We start from the raw sequence: 26,704 nt of genomic DNA, 5'->3' as shown, positions 1-26,704 counted from the left end.
GCTGTTACCATGGAGACCGGGGGGCGGAGGCTCAGCGAGCACCTCGCTCGCGGCCCGAGACTGCGGTCCGAGAGGGGCGGAGCCCGTAGGACTACATTTCCCAGAAGCCCCAGGGGCTCGATTGTTTTGCTGCTGTCAGTTCCCTGGACCACTCAAGCTTGGGGCTGCTAGGAAGGCTGCGTGTTCGCGGAGCCGGCCGGGCCGACCCGAGCCAGGGAAATGATCTCCGCCGCGCCCGTCGTCGGTTGAGGAAAGGCCGCCCTGGCAGGGTGGCAGGCCAGCCGCAGCGCGGGGCGCCGGTCACAAAGCGTGCATTGTCATCCTGTCCTGCCGCTGAATGTCGGTCCCAGAGGATGAAGAGAGGCTTTTGCCGCTCGCCCAGAGATGGCCCCGAGCGAGCAAATTCCTACTGTCTGGCTGCGCGGCTACCGTGGCCGAGCTAGGTACCCGGTTGCCCAACACCTGGGCCTCTCCAGCGAGTCCTTGAGGCGCCGCGCTGGGTGGTGGCGGCGGGGAGGGAAGGACCAGCGGGCGGCTTGGTTCCCGGGTGCTGCGCCCTCTTCTCCCCCACGTGTCCGGTAGATGGGGCAGGGTGGGGGCAAGACCAGCTTTGGGAGGAGGTGCGACTGGAGGTCACGGAGGTCTGTGCCGTCCCATTTCGCCTCCCCCAGAGGCGTGCTGTTGCTCCGGATCGTGGAGGTTTTAGAAGATTCCTCAATGGGAATCATTTTCCTTCTAGTGAGGATGACCGTTTTAAAAACACAATCCACTTTTCATCCTTATGAAATCATGTCTGTGATTTTATATTCTTACACAGCCACACTACATCATTGTCTGTTGGGTCCAAATTGGGGACCCAACTTGTGGGACTTCCGTTATTAATCGATCGCTTATTGAGCATCTACTCAGCATCTGCCACTTGACCTCTTTGAGCTTAATTCGTCTGTATTGTGTTTACCTTGCAAGATTCTGGGAAGTCAGTAATGTATAAATGCTAAATCCAAGGCAGGGCACCCATTAAGTATAACATTATTATAATTACTACAATGCTGAAGACTGTGGAGATATCGTTAAAAAGACCCGGCCCTGACGTTACAGTCTGGTGGGAGACAAGGAGAGACAGACAATGACATTGTGCTTATTATAATGAAGTCATTAATAAGTATCATAACAGCGTATAGGTAGATAGAAGTTACATCTGCGTAAGCAAGTCAGAGAAAACATAAGAGGCCACCTAGAGTAGAATGACAATGACCTTGCATGAGCAGGTGGTGTTTCTTCCAAGGATTTTGTGACTAAAACGCCTGTGTTTCCTGTGAAACCTTCATGTGCATTTTAAGATTACCCTTTCCTTTTCTTGGCTATTTAAAACAAACAAAAAGCAACAGCTTTGATGTGTTATCATTTGTAAACGTTTGTCCTGTTCTAAAATGCGTTTATTTTGTATACCCAGCAGAGCCAGCACTTGATCTGTTGTTTTGCCCTTTGGACCCTATACTTTTTTTTCTCTCTCTTCCCAAAGCTGATGGAGATTTTTTTTTTTTTGTACAATTGATCAACTTTTTAAAAAAATTTAAAAGCAGATTGCTGAATGATTAGATATTTCCAGGGAGTTTTTCTTTTCTTTTCTTTTTAACCTGATGTGTCCCTCTGTGACCAATACTTTTGTAAAAGAACATTCCTTCTGTTAAAAATTGATGGAGAATTGTGCGGGGGCTGCGATGGGAGATGGGGAAACCAAAATATGAGATGGTTTTGAGTGCAAAACAATTTAGGATCAGAACCTGAAGCATTATTTAAGTAACCAGCAAGAAAACCAAAATTATTTTGAGGCATAACCTATGCTAATATAAAGGATCCCACATCTTAATACTTCAGGTTTCATATTTCAATAAAGCATTGCTTGAATTCTCTATATGTAAACTACTTCTGTTTTAGGGAAACTATCAGCAAGAAATTAACTTTTCCAAAGACCAGTGGTAAGATTTGCTCTCTTCCACTCCTGTTTTCTTTTTGGAAAAGGCATAGCTATGGTTTTGTATCAGTTGGTAGTCATTGAAAAGACTTATTATGTAATGTCAATAACGTTCATGAACTTATCTGAATCTGGTTATTTCAGTTATTCAGGACATTGTGTGTATAAAGTTACAGGCTTGATCTTCGTAATGTGGGACAATTAGCTTAACTCTGTTTCAAGGTAAAAGGTCTGTCTCTAATTCAAAATGTAATCATTAGAAAAAAGTTTTTCACATACTCTTGGTACTTGTAAAGAGGTCATGCAGAAAAACTTATCAGAGCTGGAAAAACAACTCAATGTGTGCCTTAATTGAAAGAATATTGAGCATGCCACCACCCTTGTATATAAAAGACGGCATTATAAACTCCATATTCTGTATCTCAAACATCAGGTCAGTGACTCATCTACAGGTGGACATCACCCATGAAATTATAGAATTCAGCTTCATCCAGCATTTATTAAGAACCTAGCATAAGTAATATAGTATTCTAAAAGTCACACTGGATCTTAATCATGGTTGCAGTCAAGAGGACATCACAGAATATGGATACCTAAAATTATTCCCATTGGAAAGCAAAAATTAAGGACAAAAGTCGATTTTAGACAAAATTTCTAAATAAAAAGAACCCAGGGCTTGTCACTTTTTTTTTTTTCCTGGTGATCCAGGGGTACTCTAGAACAGTGATTTATAAATTTGGGAGTACATAAGAATGAACTGATTTCTAACTCCCCATCAACCTACTGAGAATTCACAAGCATGGGGCTAGGACATCTGTAGTTTTTAACAATATCCCTTAGTGATTCTCGTGTTTTCTAAAATTTGAGAAGTATCGATCTTGTGGTGACTGAAATATTAGTCCAACGATTTTACATTTTTTTTGTTTGTTTCTCTGAATATTGTGGGTTTCCTCCTTGTTTTTTTTTGTTTTTTTTGTTAGCAACCTTTCCCCTCGATCTCACAAAAACTCGACTTCAAATGCAAGGAGAAGCTGCCCTTGCTCGGTTGGGAGACAGTGCAAGAGAATCTGCTCCCTATAGGGGCATGGTGCGCACAGCCCTAGGGATTGTCCAAGAGGAAGGCTTTCTAAAGCTTTGGCAAGGAGTGACACCCGCCATTTACAGACACGTAGGTATTTATCTTGATTCTGGCTGGTAAGTTTGTTATGAGTTCTGGGTCAGTCTCCTCTGCTTTCTGTTTAGTTGTATCCAAAAACCAGTTAGCTTTTTTCTACTAAGGTGATAAAGAATATACAGAGGATACCAGAAAACAATGGATACACATTTTAAGAAAGAAAAAAAAAACTATTAAAATTGTAATACTCAAGATATCCCAATAACAAAAGATGAACACACGTCACGTTTGACTTCTGCAATGACAAGAGGTGCTCAAAGTGGTTCCCATCGGCATAATTTTAATACTGTTTTTTCGTTTCTTAAAATGTGTATAGATTTTTTTTTGGCACTGTATAGTGTCTAAAGAAGAAAATTAACTCCCAGTTATTATTAAGGCATTATTGCCTTAAAATTTTAGAAATGAGTACAGAAGTATTTAGCAATGAACTGCCATGATATCTGTAGAGCATTTTAAAATAGTAAGCAAAAGAAATGAAGCAAATAGGGCAAAAATGTTAGCAGTTGATAAATATCAAATACAGAAAGTTATATTATTTTCTCTATTTTTCTGTATGTTTGAAACTTTTCTAGTAAATGTTTTTAAGTTTAAGAAAGAAAAACTAATTGATATTTTTCTCTAGTTCGAGACTTTAAACAAAAAATGTTATTTTAAAATTTTCTTTGAAGAGGAAAAGACAATGCCAAATGTCACCCATCTCTGTCCCATACATTAGAGACCAGGCTATTCTGAAAGAGAATAGAGATGACTGTCTAATCCAGCTCTGGCAATCGAGTAAATGCAAAGCGGGTGATTTTTTGCTTCAGTTCCCCAGGCTACCTAACTAGCTCTGTGGGCCTCTGGTCGTTCTTAAAGGAAAATAGTTGTAACTACATTATAGCACAGGAGAACACTTTTTTGCTCTGTTTCCCGAGTGGCACTCAGAAAGCGAGGTGTTATTTTCAGCTTGTGGATAGAACATAAACTTGGCTTCAAAAGAAGGTAGGACAGGTGTGGCATTTTTCTCCTTTACGTCCCTAATATTTCCTCAAGTATGAAGGGATCCTTGATCAGAAAACTGCCCCGTACTAATATTTACTGTTTTATTATTTTTAAAGCTTCAGTTCTTCAGATGAGTGAAAGTGTATTCTTCAAGAACTATTCATCCAGAAGTATGCATAGAAACTATTATTGTTTTGGTACTTTGTATATTTTTGAATATCTTAAAATATTTCATAAACGTCCTGAAGTATCAAGAAAACCTCTCTATATCAATATCATGTAGTGATTTTAATGGTTTTTCATTTCTATCCTTTTAAAATATTTTTCTGCTTTGCTTGTTTTGAATTTCACTTCTTTTCATTTATATTTTGTTGACCACCATATTTGGTTTTACCATTAAGATTAGTTTCATATGTTTGACACCGGATGGAAAAATTACCGTACTATAATAAACTATCCAATGAAGTTATACACGCTTATTGAATGAAAATGCCTGCTGTATACCAAGCACTGTACTAGGGCATACAGAGTAATGAAAACCTACCTTGAAAACTCATGGTCCGATGGAAAGATAAGAAAGAAAATCAAGTTAATTTTCAATCAATATGATAAAAACCATGTTAGATGTGTGCCAAGGTAGTTCTCAAGGGACAGAGGAGAAACATGGCAGATGCAAAGGAAAGCGCAGCAGAGCACTTTCTAGAAAACTAGTTCTCTGAGTTAAATATTGAAAGACTAGTAGGAGGAGTTCGCAAAGCAGAGAAGGGGGAATCCATTCTAGAAAGATCAGACAGGATGGGAGAAGACACGTGGAGAAGTGTCAGGAAGTCCGTGTGTCGGAAGCATAGGGTGCACAAGAGAAAGACACAGCTAGAGAGGTCGCCTGGACCAGCTCAAAATGTCCTCTCATTTTATTAAACACGAAACTAAATTCACCTGTTTAATGATCTGTTTTACACAGTGTACTCTGGAGGTCGAATGGTCACATATGAACACCTCCGTGAAGCTGTGTTTGGCAAAAGTGAAGATAAGCATTATCCCCTTTGGTAAGTTTTGTTTTGAAAATAATATGCTATTGCCTCTAAGGCTTGAATGTTTATCCATTAGATTTGTATAAAATTGTACATTTGTACCAAAATTACCTCAAGTTATAGGCTTAAAATAAATGTTTACTATATAAATCCAAATAACTGAGCATTTACTGCACGTTATACAAACATACATGTACACAGGTATATAAAAATTGTCTGTATATATTAATTAATATTTTCATATTAGAAGAATCCTCATGGAGCTCCTTTATTCCTTTTTCTACTGAGAAATCCTGGGCTTTAGAGTCAGACAGAGAGGGGCTCAAATTCCTACTCTATTATTATGTAACTTGAACATTATATGTTCAATTTTCTCAGATGTAGAAGTAATATCTACTGTCAGGCTTTTGTTTTCGTAGGATTGGAAGAGATGATGAATGTAAAGTGCTGATCTCTTATCACATTTATAACAGAAACAGAGACAAAGAGATTATTATAAATAATATACATAGAATGCCTATAAATCAAGAAAAAATACATAAAGAACACAAGGGAAAATAGGAAAAGGTTATCAACAGGCAATTCACAAAAGAATATAAATATTCATTAAACATATAAATGTTCAAACTCACCAGTAATCATGGAAATTAAAACTGTCTTTTAGCCATTAAACTGTTAATGGGAACATAAGTTACGATAGCCTTTTTGGAGCATAAAGTACCTGTTAGAAATTTTAAATGTATAATCTTTGGACCCAGCAACTCTTTCTTTATAATTCAGCAATACTTGGACCTGCGCATAAATACACACACACACAATACTGATTGTAGCAGTGTTGATAATAGCAAATTTTAAAAATTTAAATGACTAATATTTTGAAGTAGTTAAATTATGATATGTATTATACAGGGAAATATAACACAACTTTGAAAGAATGAGGTAGGTTTTATATAACATACAAAGATACTTATAATACCTTTTCTGGGTTAAAAAAAAATGTCCAAGTCACAACTATAAGAAAAGGGCAATAAGCAGAATTTCACCTTCCAGGCAAAATCTCTTGGCCCTATTTTTGAAAAATTGTAGTGTACTGAGCTATACTAATTGCTTTCCCAGAGTCAGTGATGGAATAGATTGCATACGGTAATTCCCTCCAGAAGGGAAAGTATAGGAAAGGAGTTCAAAGCAAATATTTTGCTCTGAAGTCAACCCTCAGGTGCGTGATGTCTTTTGACCTAATCAGAACAATTCATTCAGTCAGTAGGTGAATGATTATAGTGTGCCAGTCTTGTCCGTAATACTGAGACTGTAGTAATGAAAAAGACACGTCTCTTCCATCATTGATCTCACAGTAATAGACACAGAGGCCTAAACCATCAGAATTCTGTCACAGTTACAGAGGAGGTAGTGGTTATGAGATCCATAAAGAGGAAAAAACGATACTGTACTGTGCTCATCCCTGAGGAGAAACAGCCTCCGATAGATTGTTGGTGGGAGTGTAAATTAACACAAGTTCTATGGAAAGCAATTTGACAGGACCTATCAAATGTCATGGAAATGTTCAGATTTCTTAGTGAAAAGTTATGCTCGTTGTATGCTTTAAGGTGTATCTATAAAATGCAATGCTATTAAACTATATTTTAAAATGAGGCAGCTCCTATGAACGGATAGGAATAAGCCTTTAAGATACACTATTAGGGGAAAAAATCAAAGTGCAGAACAGTATACAACCTGGCATCATCTACGTGTGTGCTTTTAAAAAGGAATAGTTATAGATACATGTTTTGTGTGCACAAACTGCCTGTTGTAATCTCGTGGTTAAGACCATGGGCTCTGCATTCAGACTGCCTGGAATGACATCCTGCCACTCACTAGTAGTTGTGTGATTGGAGCTGTCATTTAACCACTTGATGCCTCAGTTTCCTCATCTATAAAGAGGAAATGCAGTAATACTAATGTCAGGGTTATTATGAGAATTAGATGACATTTTTAGAAAGGCTTAGAACAGTGCCTGAAACAATAAGCATTCAGTAAATGCATTCTTCTTCTCTCTAGAAAGGCCTAAGAAACTAGTAACTGTGACTGCCTCAGAGGAGGGGAAACGGGGACAGGGACCTTTCTTTCACTCTGTACCCATTTGTACCTCTTCAGATTTGTTTCAGAGTAAAATGAAACAAAATACCCCTTTTCTCCCAAGAGACTGTTGCAATAATCTAGGTAAAAGATGTTTGAGGCTTGGCCTGAGACACGAATTAGCTGGAATGAAAGAACATAGATTCAAAGCCAGTTAAGTATAATAGTCTAGACTCGATCACTATTGGCTCTAGGAGGAGAGAAGGAGAAAGAATCTAGGGACAGAAAGAGTTTCCTCAGAGAGAGCAAAGTTTTCAAAGCCCCCTCGGTTTGGTAAACTACTAATACAGTAGTTTATACAATTTAACCAGCCTTTGTCTGCTTGACCGATTTTTATCTTTGTGCTGTTCTTATTCTCCTGTGGTCAGAATTAAACTGCAGTTATCAGTTCAGATGTTTATATCTTTGAACCAACTTCCCTTCCTTTGAATTTCAGGCCATGTGAGGCCTCTGAGACTTCAGATTTGAATTTCAATTCCTTGTGGTCCTTCAACCCTTCCATCTGTCAGCAGACAAACCATCTACTTTCCTCTGTGATTTGTTTGGGTCTGTTCCTTACTGTCTTAAACCTCTCATGCAGGGGCGATACCAGTATTGTTTACTACAAAATTTGTGAAATTAATGATAAACTTTAAAAATGTATATATACTTTTTTAATAATTAGGAAATCGGTGATTGGAGGGATGATGGCTGGTGTGGTTGGCCAATTTTTAGCCAATCCAACTGATTTAGTGAAGGTTCAGATGCAAATGGAAGGAAAAAGGAAACTCGAAGGAAAACCATTGAGGTAAGTTCTCCATTTAACTGATTCCTTTCCGCTTTGCCAGCATCGTATTTTGAACATTTCCCTAATGGATGTATGCATTTTATAATTCAACAGTCAGTAAAGACATGAATTCTGACTATCTTCATTTGGAAGTTATATTCATTAAGAGGAGAGCTATGGTGGATCTTTTCTCTGCGTGACAAGGTGTACTTGTTCTTTACCAGACAGATTATGTGTGTGCTGCTTTCCCCATCCGTAGAAGCTTGGTATAAAGAGTTTGGTCATTAAAACTTTCTCTCTCGTGTGAACCCGTTTTACCACTGTGGCTTGCAGCTTTGGAAGTCACTAAGCATTTGTTTCTTTGTGTCTAGAAGAGGCCATCTCAGAAGGGTTGCATGATAGCTAGACTGCCTGGCTCCCAAGGTTCCCCCAAATTTGGTTTCTTTCCCTTTCTTTCTCGAAGGAGGGCAATAGTAAGGTTGACCTTGCAAATTGTTCCCACTTCCCTAATGCCATGCCTCCTCTCTTCCCAAGTTTATGTTTTAAAATTACACCTTTGTGATATAAAATTCTCTATTGTATAACCCTACATTATCAAGGTCTGCCTTCCTTTAAAGGGCTTCATGTTCAATAATTTGTAAGCATACTACTTAGCTAGTTTCGCCTGGGAAAGGGGCAAAATCTTGCAGATAGACAAGCTTCTCCGAGGATGAAAAGTTCAGGATGCCTTGAGCTGAGTGTTAAGGGGTCTGCTCCTCTGAAAACTGCAGGACTGTGGCTATGTCAGAGATGAAGGAGGGTTTGGGGCCTCCTTTGGGAGTTCCCCCATGACCACTGCTCTCCCCTCTACTACTCCTCTAGCTGACTCAGTGGAAAATGAGGTTGGGCTGCAGCAGCCCAGGCTTCTTTTTGGCCTTCCCAACAGGGAAAGAACATGTACTGCAGAGGAGGAAAGGAAACCACTCGGACTTAACCAAGTGTTTTACAGGATCCTGGGGCCTATTCTGTCCTCTTGTAACCACGTCCAATTACTAAGTAGCAGGGAGAAGTGATCTTGCCTTGGTTGGATACACGGAGAGAACTAACTATTGGGATCCAAAAATAATCTGAATTTTAAATTTATCACCTCAATTTTTTCCCCTCTCGTTATCTCTAATGGTGGAAATTTTTGGTTTCCTGTAGTAGTAAAGACATTGAATGTCATTATAAAGAACATGTACCTTGGGATCAGACAACCTGGGATTCAAACCCAGTCTTGACCACATTTTAGCTCTGTAACCCCAGTCACATTCCTTAACCTCTCTGAGCCTCAGTTTCCTCAGATGTAAATTGGAATAATACACACTTCATAGTTTTGAGGAATAAAATGTATCTTATGTATATTAAAAAATCTGGTGCTTAATAAGTGCACAATAAATTTTAGCTACATTGACCACTGTTAATGAGCATAATTCCCCATCCAGCATAATAACAATTATGCATACCCCCGCCAAAATATGTCATTTTATCTTTTTGGTGAGATTCAGAGCATGTAATACCTGATTAAAAGCAACACAGCTAGTAATTGGTAATGGTAGCATTTGACTCTAGGTATTTCCAACTATATAAAATCCAGACTTTTATTTTATACCAGACGTTCCCAGATTTGGTTCATTGTTCAGCACCATTTTTTATCTGTGTATACAAAAATGACCAAAATAAGGATAAGGTAGTAAATTTTCATAAACTAAAGTATTCAATTTTCAAACCTCTTATGATGCAGCTATCCTTCTTACTTTTTGATCTAAAACTACCATTTCTTTATGAGATTTTGTGAGGATCAATTTTTTTTATGTTATTTGGTGAAATTACAAAATTTACTTAAACTAGTAAAATGAACCTAGATGTCTGATAACCCCGGTTCCCTCCTATAATTAATTTGTGCACTGATAACATACAATGTCAAGAAAGAAATTTTAATCTGTTAAAAACCATGAGAAGAAGAGGATGATGCACTTTATAAAGATTTCCATTAAAAGTGTTTGATGAAATGTTGGCCATTTTTCTAAAGGGTTATTAAGTTTATCTGGAAATTAGACTTATGCGGATTGCTTTAATTTCTAACAATTCTGGATAATTAGGATGTTATTTTACTCCAAATCACAACAGCTATAGGCAAACCTTATCTGATTGCATTCCATACATAGGAATGTGTAGAGTTTTTACATTTCATTATTATTTTCCTTTAGATTCCGTGGTGTACATCATGCATTTGCAAAAATCTTGAAAGAAGGAGGAATACGTGGGCTTTGGGCAGGCTGGGTACCCAATATACAAAGAGCAGCGCTGGTGAATATGGGAGGTAATGGAAACTTGATTGATTTCTGTGAAGCCTAATTACCTTGATCGTTATCAGTAGTCACATCAGGGAAAATGAAAATTTTTATTATTTTTAATAACATATATTAGCAAGTCTTTTATTAATATGTTGTAATATCATAATTGAATATTTCCTTTAGGGCATTTTCACTGTTTTCTACAGTGATATATGAAAAGGATTTCCAAAAATAAGCAAATTGTGACAATAAGAAAAGACCAAACTATTTTTAAGGTCTCCTCTCTACCCTACACCTTCCTCTAGGATTCGAAAGATATTAGTTGTTGAATAAATAAGAATTTTAAGCCTTCTTTTTCTTTATGTTGCCAGATTTAACCACTTATGATACAGTGAAACACTACTTGGTACTGAATACATCACTTGAGGACAATATCATGACTCACGGTTTATCTAGGTAAGTGATTGTATTAGTCTTAGACTCTATTTTTTAATCTATATCACATTTTCTTCCATATTTGGCATCCACTCTAAATTTTGTTTCTTTTGATTGGAAATCTAGTAATATCACATTTAGAGAAAGGTGATAGATAGTACATTTATAAAGAGCAACTTTCTTCAAGTTTGTAGCAGTTAAAATAGGAAGAGAGAGACAAAGTTGCAGAATGTTGCAGAGTAAACCTCCCCAAAGATTTGCACCTTGATGGGGGCCCTTCTGGGGTCAGACTCTGATGATCGACTCTCTAATTCAATTTTTAACAATTATGTTTGAGCATCTTTTGTGTCAAAGGCACAAGGCATAGCAGGTACCAAAGTTAAACCCAGCTCCTTCTTAGGAAGTTTACCAAAGCAGAAAACAAGACAAGTATAAAAACTCTGTATAGTAAATGCTAAAAGAAAGTGATTAGTTACTGTAGAGTTGAGAGGAGGGAATAAAAATAAGGAAGGGCCCACAAAGGGGATAGAATTAGATACGCATTATAAAGGACCGTGGTTCTTGACAGACAGACGGGAAGAAGCACGTTCCAGGAAGGAACAGTAGTCCCTTAATCTCTTTGCAACATAGTTTCAAATATCCATTAGAGTGAGTTATTTTATAGATGGGTGCTGTCCTTAACATCACAGTGCTTTTATTTGGCTTCTGATCTTGTTTCCAAACTCTAGAACCCTTCATGCTATTTAGATAATCTCCAGAGTATATTAACAGTGTCAAACCAATGATATTTGGAGATATATAAATATAGATATGATATCTAATTCAGGTTCACCTTAATATTCCTAGAGTAGTTTTTCTTCATTGTTCCTTTTTTAAAATAACCACTATCTTTAGTGTTTCTAGGGCAGTCTTTTACTGTCTTTGCTCACTGCTCTTTCCCATTCCAATGCTCACCCAGGCGTGTTCACAATCTACTATACCATCTCCATCCAACAGTCTGGGTTCCTCTTTCACAGAGCAGACAGGATGTTAGCCCTCCTTCCACTTTTAGCTCCATCCCTAAAACGTGTAGTATCTGTAGTCTCCCTTACCTTCTTTCTGCCTGTCTTTGTGCAAGTTGTTTGCTCTGCCTGTGAGACTTTCTTCCTCAATTGCTACCCAGTCAAGCCATCTTGTGAGACTTTCTCATCTTTCGCGATGCTTGTTTGTTCCAGTGTTAAGCTTTACTCTGGGAGCAGGACATTCAGGTCTATCTGAAAGGCCCACAGTGATATTATCTCTGTTTCTTTTTCATTGTCTTTCTACCCAAATGGTCCTTGAAATCCCACACTTCTAACCTAAGATTCATGGATTTCTCAGCAGGTATAAATCTGCGTAATGTACACCGCTCCACCTAACAGATGTGTCTTTTTTGGAAAGGCCTAAGAGTTCCATCTGTATGTATTCCAGGCCTCATCTGAAATAACTTAGCCTTATTGTTCTAATTCAGGTTTTGAGAAAATGGGATGATTGGTAGTTGGTTCATTTTTGAGCTCCACCCACGGAATTAGGTTTTTGAATGGGACGGTGTGAATGTGTATGGAATATGAGGCAGCTTAAACATTGCTAACTATGAACTCACGTCTAAGCAGGTAAATAGTGCTGTGTGATCTGAAAGTTCTAGATGCAGTGTCATAGGATAAAATGAATGCTCACGGAGGCTTGAAGGGGATTGCAGCTGTGCAGAGAACTTTATATAAGCCATCAACATCTGAGGAAAAAGGAGTTTGACATGAAGAGAAGAATAAAAATGGTGTAAGCACTGAATCAGGCAATTAAACATGGTGAAAATGGTATATTGTATGCTGTCTATGTTTTAGCACAATTTTTTAAAAAATGGTGTGAGTAAAAATTAAGTCCTGGGGTAGGGTAGGAGCGGAAGACAGTGGCCAGGATTTTAGTGAGGTGGGAAGGCAGGTGGCAAGGTGTGTTACAAAGGGAAGCAGAGAAAAGGTGAGGAGTTGAATTAATGGCCAGGAAATTGTATAGAAAAGAAAGACCAGGATAATCCCCCTTTCTTTTCTTTTTTTTTTTTTTAACTCGTGAGGTTACTGAGAGCTAAAACTATGCAAAAGGTGAGTCTACATTGTATGAAGATTATACGCGACCATGATTAGTTGATTCTGAAGAGAATCGCTGATTCTGACACGGTGCTGATGGAATATTTTAAACTAGTCTTAGAGATAGCCATTTGGTCTCCTGGAGAGAACATAACAGAGAACATTGTTCTCCTGGATGAACAATGTTCATGAACAATGTTCTCCTGGAGAGGACATTGCCCAGTCACTTTCTGTTACCACTTCGGCTGTGCCCTGGACTGCATTTGGGGGTATTACTAACAAGGAGTGATAAAGGTCAATAGCAGCAACACCCATTACAAGTAGTTTGGCAAAACCGTTCTGTTCTATCTTCTCACTTTGACTCTAGGCACCATCTTACTTGAGGCCTTTTTAATACATCATTTGCTCTCTTTTAATATTTATTTATTTATTCATTCATTTATTCATTCATTTATTTATTTATTTTAAAGGGGGACACAGCTCACAGTGGCCCATGTGGGCCACTTTGTCAACCTTGGTGTTATTAGCACCACACTCTAACCAACTGACCTAACTAGCTAACCCCTAGTATTTATGTTTAAAAGAAATCTAGCCAGATCATACTATGGCCTCAAAACAATTTGATGAGAATAGGATGAGGCCAATGGCAGTTGTATCCTAATGTCTCTGTGCCTAAAAATGTCATCCATTGCTCAAGGACGTTTTTGATGTGGTTAATGCAGGTGAAAAAAATCGCCTAATAATCAATTACAAGGGCTGCCCACATTTTAAAAACAGAGTTTATTAATACTAACACTCTGTTAGAAGTAGCTTGACTCTTGCCGAGTATGCGGAGAGGCACCCAGCCCTCCCTGAAGCAAATGAACAAGTAAAAATGTAGTGTTTGCTTCTAGTCTTTTGGGCAAAGAGGGAGAAGTTGTGTGTCTGTTTTTACCCTATTTCTTTGTTCTTCCTTACCTATTGATTCATTTTGTGGGCTATTTCCAAGCGCTAGTTTTAGAGGTTAGGTGAATTTTGTGCTAGTGGAGACATTTGTGTGTGAAAATATGAAGGTATATTAAAATCAATGATATCAAACTTTTAGTTTCAAAGAATCTAATGTGAAAAGTCTGCATTATTAGAATATATACAGCAAAATGATGCATTCTTTCCACATAGGAAATGCCTGTCGTGTGGACAGAGACCCAAGGACAGTTATATGACGGTTGGGTCATGTGCTGGAGTATGTACATTGGTTCTTTGCGTTCCTTCTCTTGAATTCAAGTAGTTCTAAAGTGCTTTTTTTCCTTTGAATTTTGAATCTTGACCTGAAAGAGGTGGAAAGAGTCTGGGTACTTTCTGCTACAGCAGTTTAGAGTAAAAGAGAATATGAAGATTCCTAATGCACTTTCAACTTGCAAACCACAGAACCTTCAGAGATTTCAAAAGCCTTGGCACAGAAGTCAGTGGTCCTTATCTCTATAAGGTATTTGATGCACCAAAAAGACATACAAATTTTACACAGTTTACCTTCCTAGCTTTCCATGTGCCAAACATACGCTATTCTTCAGACTCCGATGTCCCTGGTCTATGGAATCAGCTGCCAACTTCTGGGACTGAGGCCTTCTATTTTCCGTGACTCAGATTGACCACCCCTCTTCTCCTCACATGACTTACTCCTAAAAAAGTTTAAAGCAGTTGATTCTATGTCTGTGGAATTTTGATCTTCTTCCTGTATTGCCCCTCTCATGCCTATACACATAATGAACTGCTAGTTGTTTCTAAACTTTTGAGTCACTCATTTATACACTCTTGTTTTACTCATCAGTAGATTGACCACATCGATTTTGTCTCTTCTGAGTTCCAAAAAGACTTTTTCAAGGAGAGATTCACTTTGTTGGGTAAAGAGAGAGGGATAAGCAGAAACACATCAGACCCTGTGCCTGAGCATAGTTTGAAGAAAGAACAGAAATTTTCCAATTAGATGGGGTATAGGACATTCTAAATGAAAGAATTAATGGCAAGGAGGTGTTGGTGTAGTAAGTATAGAGAACTGCACTTAGTCATACTATTGTTAGAGCGTAACAGGCAAAGAGAGACTATCAAGAATAAAATCAAACTCCCTAAATAGCCTTCACGAACGGCTCTCTGCCTACTTCTTTGGTCTTTCGTTTGGCTGCACTCTTCCTCCTACAGGACACTGCCACCATATTGGTTGCTTTCTGTGTCTTAAACACACCGAGAATGTTCCTGCTTCTTTTCCTGTGCTCTTCCTTCTGCTTGCCAAGACTCTTCCTCTAGCTCTTCACGTAAACACTTCTTTCTCACCAGGTCTCAGTTCTTCTGTCACCCCAAGAGACTTACTATTACTATTACTGCCTATTACCCAGTTACTCCCTATCATGTTACCCTATTTTTTTCATAGGGCCCATCAGCATCTGAAATTGTTCATTTCTTCTCAGCCTTTCCCCAAGTATTATAAATGCCTTGAGGGCAGGATCTATCTTATGTGTCTTGTTCACTGTCCAGAAGGGTACTTGCCACCAGTAGGTGTTCAGTGTATATTTATTGACTGACATTCTTTTGTTTATTTTCTACCTCATTAATGAATTAATTTAGCGTTGGTTTCAAGCTACAAGAGCATTATTTATGAGGCATGCTACAGTAATATATTTAGTGTTCATGCTAAATAATAAATTCCTTTTACTTAAAATTGAGAAACTGCTACATATTACCTTTCAATTTCATTTATTTGTATCTATAGTTTATGTTCTGGACTGGTAGCTTCTATTCTGGGAACACCAGCTGATGTCATCAAAAGCCGAATAATGAATCAACCACGAGATAAGCAAGGAAGGTAGAAAGAAAGTCTTCAGTACCCATGTGTCTGTCTATAATAACACTGTTCTTTAAAGACATTTCCTTTATTTATTTTTGATAGAAACGTATTTATGTGTTTATGTGTTCAACCAGGAAATTGTTTTTATGCAATTACCTGTTCTTTGATGAAAAAGTACTGTACCTTTGGAGAATAAGCTAATTTAATGATCAAATTATTTAGACACAAGATATTTATTGTGACTTTATAGTTTTCAAAGAGTTTTTGAAAACATTTCTGCTGAGAATTTGCAGAGCACTTTCTTCAGAAGCTTATGACTTACAGGTAACATGGAAAATTTGATCTGATATACAACACTGTTCTCTTTGGAATAGATCAGGTAGACTGAATTCTAAGCATAGTCAACCACGAAAATATCTTTAAACTCAAAAGAGGTGATATTAGGTTGGTGCAAAAGTAATTGCGGTTTAGAAGGTTAAAAATAATTGTAAAAACTGCAATTACTTTTGCGCCAACCTAATATAATGTCATTTCCTTATAATGCTGATGAAGACACCATGGGAACTTAACTCTTCTTTATATTAGGTAGCCTAGGTAAAATTGGTTTTGTTATATACATCATTTTGCTTAAAGTTGCAGAAACTATCGACATTAAGTGAGAACTTACTATATACAGAACCACAAGTATTAATTGTTCTAAACTAGCAGAAAATATTTAACATATAGTAAGTTCCTTAGGCTATTTTTTATTTAAATTTTATTTATACATCTATTTACACACAAGTAAGTCAACAAAATTGTGTTGTTTCCTCTTAGGGGACTTCTATATAAATCATCTACTGACTGTCTGCTTCAGGCTGTTCAAGGAGAAGGATTCATGAGTCTATATAAGGGCTTTTTACCGTCTTGGCTGCGAATGGTAAAGTTAGGTTTTTCCTTCCTTTGTTTTTCTTTTCTATGTACTTAAATTACTTTTAATCTATAAATATTTTCCCTTTTCTCTTCTGTTTTTTGCCTCACCCTGTCTCTAAGCCACAATTCTTTCTTTCTTTTTTATATTTCTTTTTCTTTCCTTTTACCTCTCCTCAGAGTTCTATTTCCTTCTTTGGTAGATTAAAGTAATTCAGTTATTTCCAGAAATAAATAGGCTGATATTCTGTTATTATAAAGTCAATAGATAGATTTTCTGCAATGTAAAGCTTTTAGTAGTCTATATAACCAAAATATTATTCTTTTGGACAGGTAGACAGATCATATACTAGAGACTATTCCTATGAAAATGTTACTGTTTCAAACACAATTTGTTACTTTGATGGCAAATGTTGTATTACTCATTAATACTTACCACAAAGCTCTGCTTAGTAAGAAAGCATTATGTTATTTTTATTTAGTTTGGATGTCATATTTTATGAAGTGAACTAAGATGGAGAATCAGACAGACTTATTTAAGTAAAATTATATACAGAGGGTGCCAAAAACATGTATACCCGTTTAAAGGAAAACTGTATTAAAATTGTAATACTCAATATATACCAATAATAAAAGATGAATACAAGTCACGTTTGACTTCTGCAATGACAAGAGGTGCTCAAAGTGGTTACCATCAGCTTCCAGACACTTCTGATTATGGCGAACTACTGCTTGAGCAATGCTTACCAAAGTGTCCACTTGTATCGCTGCACATGCTGTTTGAATTTCCTCACACAGCACCATGGGTCTCAAACTTATCCCGAAGTGGACAGTTGTTAGGCGTGTTGGAGGTTCTGTTGCATACTCACACCTCCATTGTTGTTGTACTTCTACAACAATGTCGCATTTCAAATACCACTTCAAAACGGTCTTGCGCTCCTTGAATGACAACCATGCTTCCACCATTTTATTTGACTGTCCTGCCTGTCGCATGGTGACGCTGGCATTCATTTGATTAACGCCATCTTTTGAGCTACACATTGCTACCATAATTCAACTTCAAAAAGTAATACATAGATAACATCTCTTAAAATGTGTATACATTTTTTGGCACTCCCAGTATATAATAAAAAACAAGGCACTCAATTATTTTGTAAGTTAGAAAATATTTGAAAGAATGAATGAGTTATGGGTTCAGAAATTCAAATAATCAGTACTTTATACAATATAATATCAATTGAGCACCTACTGCATGCGAAGCTCTGTACTCAGTGCCTGGCTCTGGGATAAACAGAAGAGTCTTGGCCCCTGGAGCTGCTAGTCTAGGTGAGAACAAACATTGAATAAGAAACTAGGAGTGATGAGCAGTAGGGGAAAAGTGTGTGGTACCATGGAAATATAAATATAAAATATATATTGCAAGTAAGTATAGCCTAAGTCGAGAGATTGAGAAAACCTACTTGGAGAATAGACTTTTGAACTGAGATTTGAAGAATGAGTGGTAAAAAGAACATTCTAGGTAGAGGGAATATTTGGAGTGGACAGACAACATGATGAGTTCAAGGAACTGAAGGAGCCCAGCCGGCCAAGGCCCAAGACCTGGAGCAGAACTGCACAGGGCGAGGCCAGAGAGAGGCGGGGCTCAGATCGGGAAGGGCCATATGACCCATCAGAGTGAGGGGCAGCAGCTTGATGACACGTACATTTTTAGAAAGATCATTCCGACTGCCATGTGGCTTGGGCACATTTGCAGGGAAGATTTTAGTTTAGTTTTGGGCAAGTTTTGAATGCTCACAGGACATCTAAGAAGAGCTATCTAGATGATTAGCTTAATATATTGGTCTGGATCTTGGAGAGAATATCGGGATAGAGATTTAAATTTGAGAACTGTCCACATATAGATGGTAATTGAAGCTTTGGTAATAAATGACATCACCAAGGGATAGTAGGTGTCTATTAATATGAATTTAATAGCCCAAGCCCTTGGGGATATCTGATACAACAGTGTACCCAAGTTGTAAAACATTTTGATTGTCTGGATTATACCTTGGTATAATCTCATCTGTGGATATTTCTTACTGGAAAGGAAGATTTTGATTTGGCCTGAATGAACCAGACACTATTACAAGTTTTGATAATACTAAGGGGTAAGAATGTTGTTGTTTTTTTGCACTAGAAAAGCTTACAATGTGATGGAAAAGATAGACTTATGTACTTAAAGAAGATAGATTTAAGTACTTAATATTACAGAAATAATAAAGCTAATATTACCAAATCACTTTGGTATATGGCCAACACTGTGCTAATCATTTTTATGGCTTATCTCTTGGAATTCTCCCAACAATCTATTTAGTAGGTTACTATCAGTTCTCTCTTTTATAGAGGAGGAAACAGAAACTTATTGAGTCCTATAGATAACTTGCCCAGGGTAGGTGGTTATTAACTAGTGGAGTTGGCAGGTCAAACCCAGGCAGACTGGCTCCAGAGGACATAGTCTTACTAAGGAAGTTGTATTAATGCTCTACCAGTGTGGTATGAACAAAACGCTGTGGGAACATGAATAGTGGAGTAAAAATGGCTTTCACTGTTTAATAAGCGTTAAATGGCTTCACAGTGGTGATATTTGATCTGAGCTCGAAAGGGTCAGTAGGCATTTGTCAAGAAAAGCATGAGGGATTAGTACGAGCATAAGCATTAAGTCATGTGTGGGCCTGATACTCAGAGAACCACAGAAAATTCAGTGTGGCTGGAGACTACGTCCCAGAGGGGAGTGGTGGGAGAGAATTCTATAGAAGTTAAGGACTTGGTGGAGAAGGATCTTATGGGCCAAGTTTTGTACTTTACATGTAAACATAGTTAGCAAGCAGCTGCTCAAACATGGGAGAAATGTGCTAAGACTTGTTTGGGGACAAGATTACTTTGGCAGCAATATAGAAGATACTTTGAAAGCTAAGATACAAGAAAGGAAGCTTAGACAGTGGTCTAGCCAGGAGATGACTGTAGAAATGGAGAGAAGATAGATTCTAGGGACATTTACGGTTAACTCCACAGGACTTAGTAACTAATATATATGTAGAAGGTGAGGGAGGGAAAGAAGGAAATGGGACTTTTAGGTTTCTAGTATGGGAGACTATGAGGATGAATGAGACCATTCATTAAAAACAAAATCAGGGTCAGGAGGAGTGAGGGGCAGAGAGAACATCGAAGGACAAAGGAATACTGAGGCCACTTAATTGACCCATCGTCTTTTACGTGAGATTCAGGAAGTATAGATGACCAAAAAAAAAAAAGAAATGAGTACTTAATACGTGACAACAACTGGGCAAAGCTCTTTACATACATTATTTTTTAAAGTCTTACGAGAACCTAGTAAAAAGGTGGTGTTATCCTCATTTTTCAGGTGAAAACCATGGCTCAAAGTAGAAGGAACTTGGTTATGTTCATACAGCTAGTCTGTGGCAGAGCTAGGAATTGACCACAGGTTTGTTTAACTCTAAACCCACGCTCCTAAATAATGCAGTATACTGAGTTACCCAAGATCCTATATCTAGTCATAGAAGTTTTAAAAGAAAAGAGACAGTGTGTAGTGATGGCGAGCTATTCCCAGAGGAAGGCTGGCTAACAACCAGAGCTCACCAGGATGATGCCGCCTTGGTCATTCACCGCAGTGCATGACCCTGACCTCAGAAACCTGACTCGTGAGCACTTTCAAGTAAACTGGCCTCCCAAATGCAGGTTCACTTCAGATGACCTCACTGAAATTAATGAGCGGACCATAGTGATCACTTCATTCACATTGAGAAACCCTTGACATGGGGTCCTCTGGACACCATGCTTCCTCCTAAATTCAGGCTATGCAGGAAGGCAAGTTATAATCGGAAGGTAGCTTGCTGAACACAGAATAATAACAGAAAGAGCTTATCGGTAGACTTAATACTTAAGAATATTAAGCTAAGAGCCCTTATGTGTTCTGCTCCACAATACCAGGCATGGAGAAGGGCTCGGCTTTTGTTTCAATAGTTAAGGCAACAGGAAGAGCAGAGAAGACAACATGGGTTCATATATCTATACTTGGGTTATTTTCAATGGTACAGCTGTGCCAGTGAGGAAAAAACTAGTAGATATGCACGACCCACATGCATTCCTGCACAGAAGCTCAATACATCCCATTTATATACTCCCCGTGTTATTTGGCTATATGATCTACCTCTTCAACTTCTATTCAAAACCCAGCTGAACTCAATCCCAATCCCTTCCACTAGGTAGAGGTAGTATGACCTCGTTTTGCTCAATCCCTGATTAATATACACTTCATTTGATATAGTTTAGTTGCAATGTCACTAACATGAGGAAGTCTAAGTACCAGAGCAATTAGGAATGACTGCGTAGTCCCCTCTTACCTAAGACCTCTGCACCTTGATCCGATTGCAGTTATATCCTTGGGTCACTTTATTTTTGTTGTCACAAGAAGACGGGATCACCACAGCTTCCCATTTTTGATTTTGTCTATGTCTTCATACATTGAACTGACCAAGATGTGGTCTCCACTAGTAAATTCTCAGTCTACCAATATAACATGCCTCATATTTCTAAACACTTGTGACATACATATTGCTTTAAAAACTCTAACCAAATACGTTTTTCATTCTGATTGCTGAAGCCTATTTCTCTAGTACGATTGAGTTTCTGTCTGATCATTATTACCCATCATCAATAAACCAAAGCAGACAGGAAATGGATCCAAGGCACCCTTTCTCTGATGGTTCTTTCCAGTGTTTACTCTGTGATTTCCCTCTGTCTCTCTAGCATTTATATCGCCTGTTGAATAACTCTCATCCCCTTACATATGATTCCTTTGGGTAGAGTTACACCTTCATTCAAGTTAGTCAAGTGTTGTTGAGTTGGAAGCTCTTTCCTCTACTTAACATAAATTTTTATATCCACTATGTGATACAACAGGTGTTAGTTTTGTGTCCTAACTCTCAGAAGGTAATCTTTCATCTTCACTTCCAAGTTCCTGAGTGACTCCTTCTCATGATCCACATACAAACTACCTGGAGAAGAGCCCAGCCGAGAATGCAGGCATGCTGAGTGCAAGCCTTTTAGCCAGTGACGTTCAGTAAAAAGAACCATAGAATGGAAGCCAGAAGTCTATGGTCTTGACCCGCAACATGCTAATAGGCATTTGATTTTTTAGCCTCAGTGTTTTCATCTGTAAAAATGGTATATCGATCCCTTTCCTTTCTATTATAAATTGTTCCAAGTAATCTATCTGTGGGAAATATAAGACTTTCTAATCTATGCTTTCTAATTTACAAAGTGCTTTACAAAGGCAAAATATCAAAGTATTTGTTTTCAACCGAGGTGGATTCAAAATGACTCTGCCATTCAAAGATGTGTATGTATATATGTAGAATAATTGCTTTGAAATATGCACTAACTTCTTTGGTTAATCTTTCAGACCCCTTGGTCACTGGTGTTCTGGCTTACTTATGAAAAAATCAGAGAGATGAGTGGAGTCAGTCCATTTTAAGCCCTTACAGATACAGTGTTCATTCAGTATCATTGAAATACGGGCATCTGCAACACACCCTCTATTATTTCTACCTCTTTAGGAAGACACCTTACTCTACAGAGACTGTGATTTATAGGGGGCAGCACTTTATTTTTCTCTGGAAACCCAAGTTCCCTTTGACTCCTCTTTTTGTTCAAAAGCAATCTGGTTGGATCACACACGGCCACCCAATGAGACCCAGCACAGCACTTTCTGAAGAAGAATGGAATCCTGGCCACTTACCTTGAGAGATCTGACCTTCGAGAAGTTATTCTATGCTCAAGAGCCCTCTTAGAGGAGAAGTGCCAGAAGGGAGACAGCATCTCAGAACCAAAGGAGACAATAGGAATGGGGGAAGACCACACACACACATACATACATACATAGTGATTAAGAAATGTATTTAACCTGTATGTCAGTATTTTCAAATGAAATTTGACAATTCATTTTTCTGTTGTTAAAGTGCACATACTGTAAATTAAAGAGAGGTGAATGAAAACTCATAAATAAACATTTTGAATTTCCCTAGTGTTGAAGGAAGCTGATGTACCTTTTCTTGCCTGGAGGATGAAAAAAAAAATCAAGTTGAGATGATGTTTGGATTTCAAGGAAAGCAGCTGCTTTCTGTCAGTGTCAGATCATTAGTTAGATCTGTGTCAATTGGTTAGCACTCCATTGCATATGCTAAGGACTACCTGCCAGCCATGCACTCTGAATTTTGATGAGAACAAAGAGTATTTACTTTGTTCCATATCCCGTTGCAACTTGGATTTGTTGCTAGCTCTCGAAAATGTTCAATATATTAAAAATCCAATGTATTGGAGTAAAGGTAAGGTGGACAGATCTTTTTAATAAAGCAACATCTGTTATAAGCTTTTAGTGGCATTTAGAAGCAAGGCTAAGTAAGATGAAGTCAGCCAGTTCTGACGTGCATCTTCTTGTCTCCCCTACCACTACGGGCCCTAGAGAGAGAGAACTCAGAAATGATACTGAAGCTCTCTCTAGCCTGAGTCTTATTCAGCTTGGCAAAGCTTCCTGCCTGAAAAATTCCTAAGTATAAACTGCTTATGGGATACAGTTGTCTCCAATCCCTGAGTCACATCCATGTTCTAATTGTAGAGCAGTGATTTCCTCGGATTCACCTGTTAACCACCTCCTCCCCCAACCTCAGACAGTAGGCATTTCTGGATGGATGGCTACAGTTATGGGTAGAGGCTGTCACTGTCAAAAAAGGAAAACTCAAAGCTGACCCCAAAAAGACCTTGGAGCAGACGAAATAGAATTCGTTATGAACACGGATGATGCGGGTCAGAAAAATGTTTACGTGCTCTGTAGATGCACTAATACATAATCACTGCCATTTAAGAGGGGAAACGTCCTTTAAAATATATTTTAATGTGATGTACTAATTTTCAGTAGCTTATTGTTTTTCTATAGTTTGCATAATGTGGAGTTTAATCTCTTAAAATCTTCAGATGGTCTACTTTTCCATTGGATTTGTCAATCTGAATCGAATTGTTAAATATATTTAAAATAACAGTATGTACTTAAATTCCCAAATGTTCTGCATTGGAACCACTTGGGGAACTTTTGATTTTTTTATGCTTTATAATATTTAAAATTACGTTAAGACTGGATCAAAAACACTATATGCAAACTGGATCATAAAAATATTTTACTTAGCTTTATGCTTTGAGGGACTTGGGGTGAAACACATTGCTTAAGTACTGAGACTCTTTCTTGGTATCCCTGGATTCAGCATGAATGATTGGATTTTTTTTAACCTGAGATGATTTCTTGGGATTATCTGGCATAACCCTTTCATTTTACATGTTTGGAACTAAGCCCCCGAGAAGTCGAGTTGTTCATGCTCGTAAGTTACTTAGTAGCAGAGCCAGGATAATAATACAGATCTCCTAATTACAACCAAAATTTATTGTAAAGATTTTTCTCTATGACATATTTTTGGCCATACACATGTTAAATGAATCTGAATTGTCTTTAGCATCAATTTTAGAATGGAGTCACCGTGCTTTAGCTTGAACATTAAGACCCTCCATAATCTGACAAAATCCTGTATATTCAACACATATATCTCATCACAGTCATAGTTTCTAGTGAAATCATATTCATTAATGTATCTTGGAACTTTGTTTTATCTTTACCCACTTGAAATCATCTTGCTCCTCTCCCAAATAAACAACAGAAAATAAAAAGGAATAAAAATTTCAGTAATTTTGTGTCCATACTGAAAGACTTAACCATTTCAATTTCACTATCTTATTATACTACGACTATATGTGGTATTTATCTTCAGCTCAGTATTGATAACACTTGACATCTAAGCTTCTTTTGCTTAACCACGTGTTTTCTTCTCCCAAATGATTTTTTTTTGGGGGGAGGCATGTGAAAATTTATTACTACTGTGTTTTCACCATCAAAATTGAAAAATACATATTTTAATTATATAGTTGTCATTTATATGTATAATTGAATTAGCATATGTACCTAGATAAAATGTCCTAGATTTGCTTTTAGTAAGGAATAATGTGTCTCCAAATCCTATCTGATTACAAGTGACTAGTTGTAGAACTAAGTCTTGTTTTTATACAAATCTCTACTTTCATAATTAGCATTTATTTGCTGTTAGGTACTCAACAAAAGTTGATTACAGTTAAATATAACATGAATCAATTTTGTCTTCATTATTTTAAGAATATTGTAAGACTAGTCTGAATTTTTTTTCACTTTGTTAAGAAAAAGGAAACAAATTCAGGGAGATTTTAAATGTAAAAATTTTGCTGTTCTGTCATTTTCAAAGCTGTAAGCATAACTATTTATTTACAATTGAATTTGTTATGTATGGTTTCTGTTCATGAAAATAGATTCCCTCAGGACCTCCAATGGAAAAAAAAATGTTTAGTTTTAACACTTGTGGTTAAAAAAATTAGGGGAGAAATACTAAATTCTCTTCTCCCCAATTAAACCAGGACTTATTAAAGTGATTACCAAACAAGTATATATTATTATTAAATACCAGATAATATGGAGGAAAGACAGCGTGGATTCTAAAGACCTTTATCCTACTTTGGGTTTTACTTCTGACAAAGTAGTATAACTATGATCAAGTCCCTTCTCTTGATTTCTGGTTCTTTATAAGATGAACTGTTTGAACTCTAAGATCTTAAATTGCATGTACTTGAAGGGGGCCAATATATTGAGGCCATGTGAAAAAAAGGATTAAAAAATGTATTGGGATTTTTTCCCCCTAGATTTAATTAATTTCTCATATTTTAAGATTGGGAAAGGTTTGTTGAGGCCTTAAAGTACACTAATACAAACTTTTTATATGGCTGGCGTGTCTCACCTGGAGATCCAGAGTAGCAGTCATCTTCCTTCAGACTACTCCAGGCATGTCACCCCATATTCATACTTTCAATTGCTCCTTTATACACACACACTATAAAAAATAAAATCCTTAATACTATACCCAAGAACCTCTCAATCTGACCCCAACCTGTTTTCCTAACCTTTGCATTTTCCTGCACACCTGCACTACACCTCCTTTTTAAATGCACTGCTCACTTACTTCTCTGGAGATGCTCTTGATTGCATCTCATGCAGTGTTCATGCTGTGCTCTCCGCACAAATCCTCCCATCACCACCACCCATTCCTCTTCACTTCCACGGGTTAAATCCTACTTTAATATCTAGAATGATCTCTGAAGACTTCAACATCTTCAACCCCCTGTGCTCCCATTGCATCCCCTACTGCGGAAAAGTTTCCACATACGGAGGTGTGCCTGCTTCCCCTATACAGAATGAACTGCTTACAAGCAAGGACGATCTATTATAACTGTTTCTCTTATACAAGTCAAATAGAAGGTAAATGTTGAATTCAGAGGTTTTTGGGGGGTGGAGAGAGAAAAACATTTATGCACACATGATGAAGTCATGTTGTTTTCCTCCTATCTTCAGAATAATAATATTGGGTCAGTGACACTTGATTTCATGAGATTACCATATTAAGTGCATAACCGCATTTCCAAAAGATCCTGTGTGTTTAAGCACGTAATTATTATTATTTTTGAGAAGTATTCAGCAGTTTAATAGCTATTCCACAAAAATCTAGAATTGGATAGTTTTAAATAACATATGTGGTTAGTTGATTAAAAATTAATGTGTGATGAGTTTATATTATTCTTCATTTTACAGTATGTGTGGAAATTATATCACTATTTTGGCCTTCACTGAGACCGTACAAATGCACATTTTACCCACTCAAGTGTTTGATTATTTCTGAATTTTGAGGAATACGTGATTATTTTTCTCTCCCCATACTTTACCCCCAACAGGCTGCTGTGATTGTCAACAGCAGCAGGACCCACTTGGAAGGTTTGATAAAAGCAGATGACGATGCTAAAAGGTGTCTGTTTGCTGAAAAATGTCTGGTAACAAACAGGAATATATGTGAGTAAATATAGTGCATTATTCTGATTTTTAAAATAAAAATG

The 26,704-nt window shown here is 37.5% G+C and overlaps 1 protein-coding gene across 4 annotated transcripts; it reads left to right on the top strand.

The window, feature by feature from the left end:
• The first annotated feature begins 112 nt into the window (after positions 1-112).
• SLC25A27 (solute carrier family 25 member 27) lies at positions 113-25,459 on the top strand. 4 transcript variants are annotated; one of them, XM_081035251.1, is made up of 10 exons: positions 251-443; positions 1,939-1,979; positions 2,956-3,147; positions 5,092-5,176; positions 7,959-8,081; positions 10,289-10,401; positions 10,747-10,831; positions 15,653-15,745; positions 16,544-16,646; positions 22,352-24,383. In XM_081035251.1, exons 1-10 carry the CDS (start codon positions 385-387, stop codon positions 22,436-22,438), a joined length of 981 nt encoding a protein of 326 aa, XP_080891377.1. In that variant the 5' UTR covers positions 251-384; the 3' UTR covers positions 22,439-24,383. The 4 variants fall into 4 exon arrangements, with proteins under 4 accessions (XP_080891378.1, XP_080891379.1, XP_080891376.1 ...); XM_081035252.1 differs by lacking the exon at positions 1,939-1,979 and having other exon boundaries at positions 113-443; positions 22,098-25,242; XM_081035253.1 differs by lacking the exon at positions 1,939-1,979 and having other exon boundaries at positions 124-443; positions 22,252-25,459.
• Positions 25,460-26,704: the final 1,245 nt, after the last annotated feature.

This window comes from Rhinolophus hipposideros, assembly GCF_964194185.1.
Source record: "Rhinolophus hipposideros genome assembly, chromosome: 3".
NCBI lineage: Eukaryota > Metazoa > Chordata > Mammalia > Chiroptera > Rhinolophidae > Rhinolophus > Rhinolophus hipposideros.
Note: the sequence above shows the minus strand (reverse complement) of the source record. Positions and strands in the feature narration are given on the sequence as shown.

Excerpts from the sequence above, each read along its gene's own strand:
- SLC25A27 (XM_081035250.1), top strand. The coding sequence starts at position 338 with ATGTCGGTCCCAGAGGATGAAGAGAGGCTTTTGCCGCTCGCCCAGAGA. Across the intron at positions 5,177-7,958 it reads GATAAGCATTATCCCCTTTG|GAAATCGGTGATTGGAGGGA; the intron begins GTAAGTTTTGTT and ends TTTAATAATTAG. Across the intron at positions 15,746-16,543 it reads CCACGAGATAAGCAAGGAAG|GGGACTTCTATATAAATCAT; the intron begins GTAGAAAGAAAG and ends GTTTCCTCTTAG.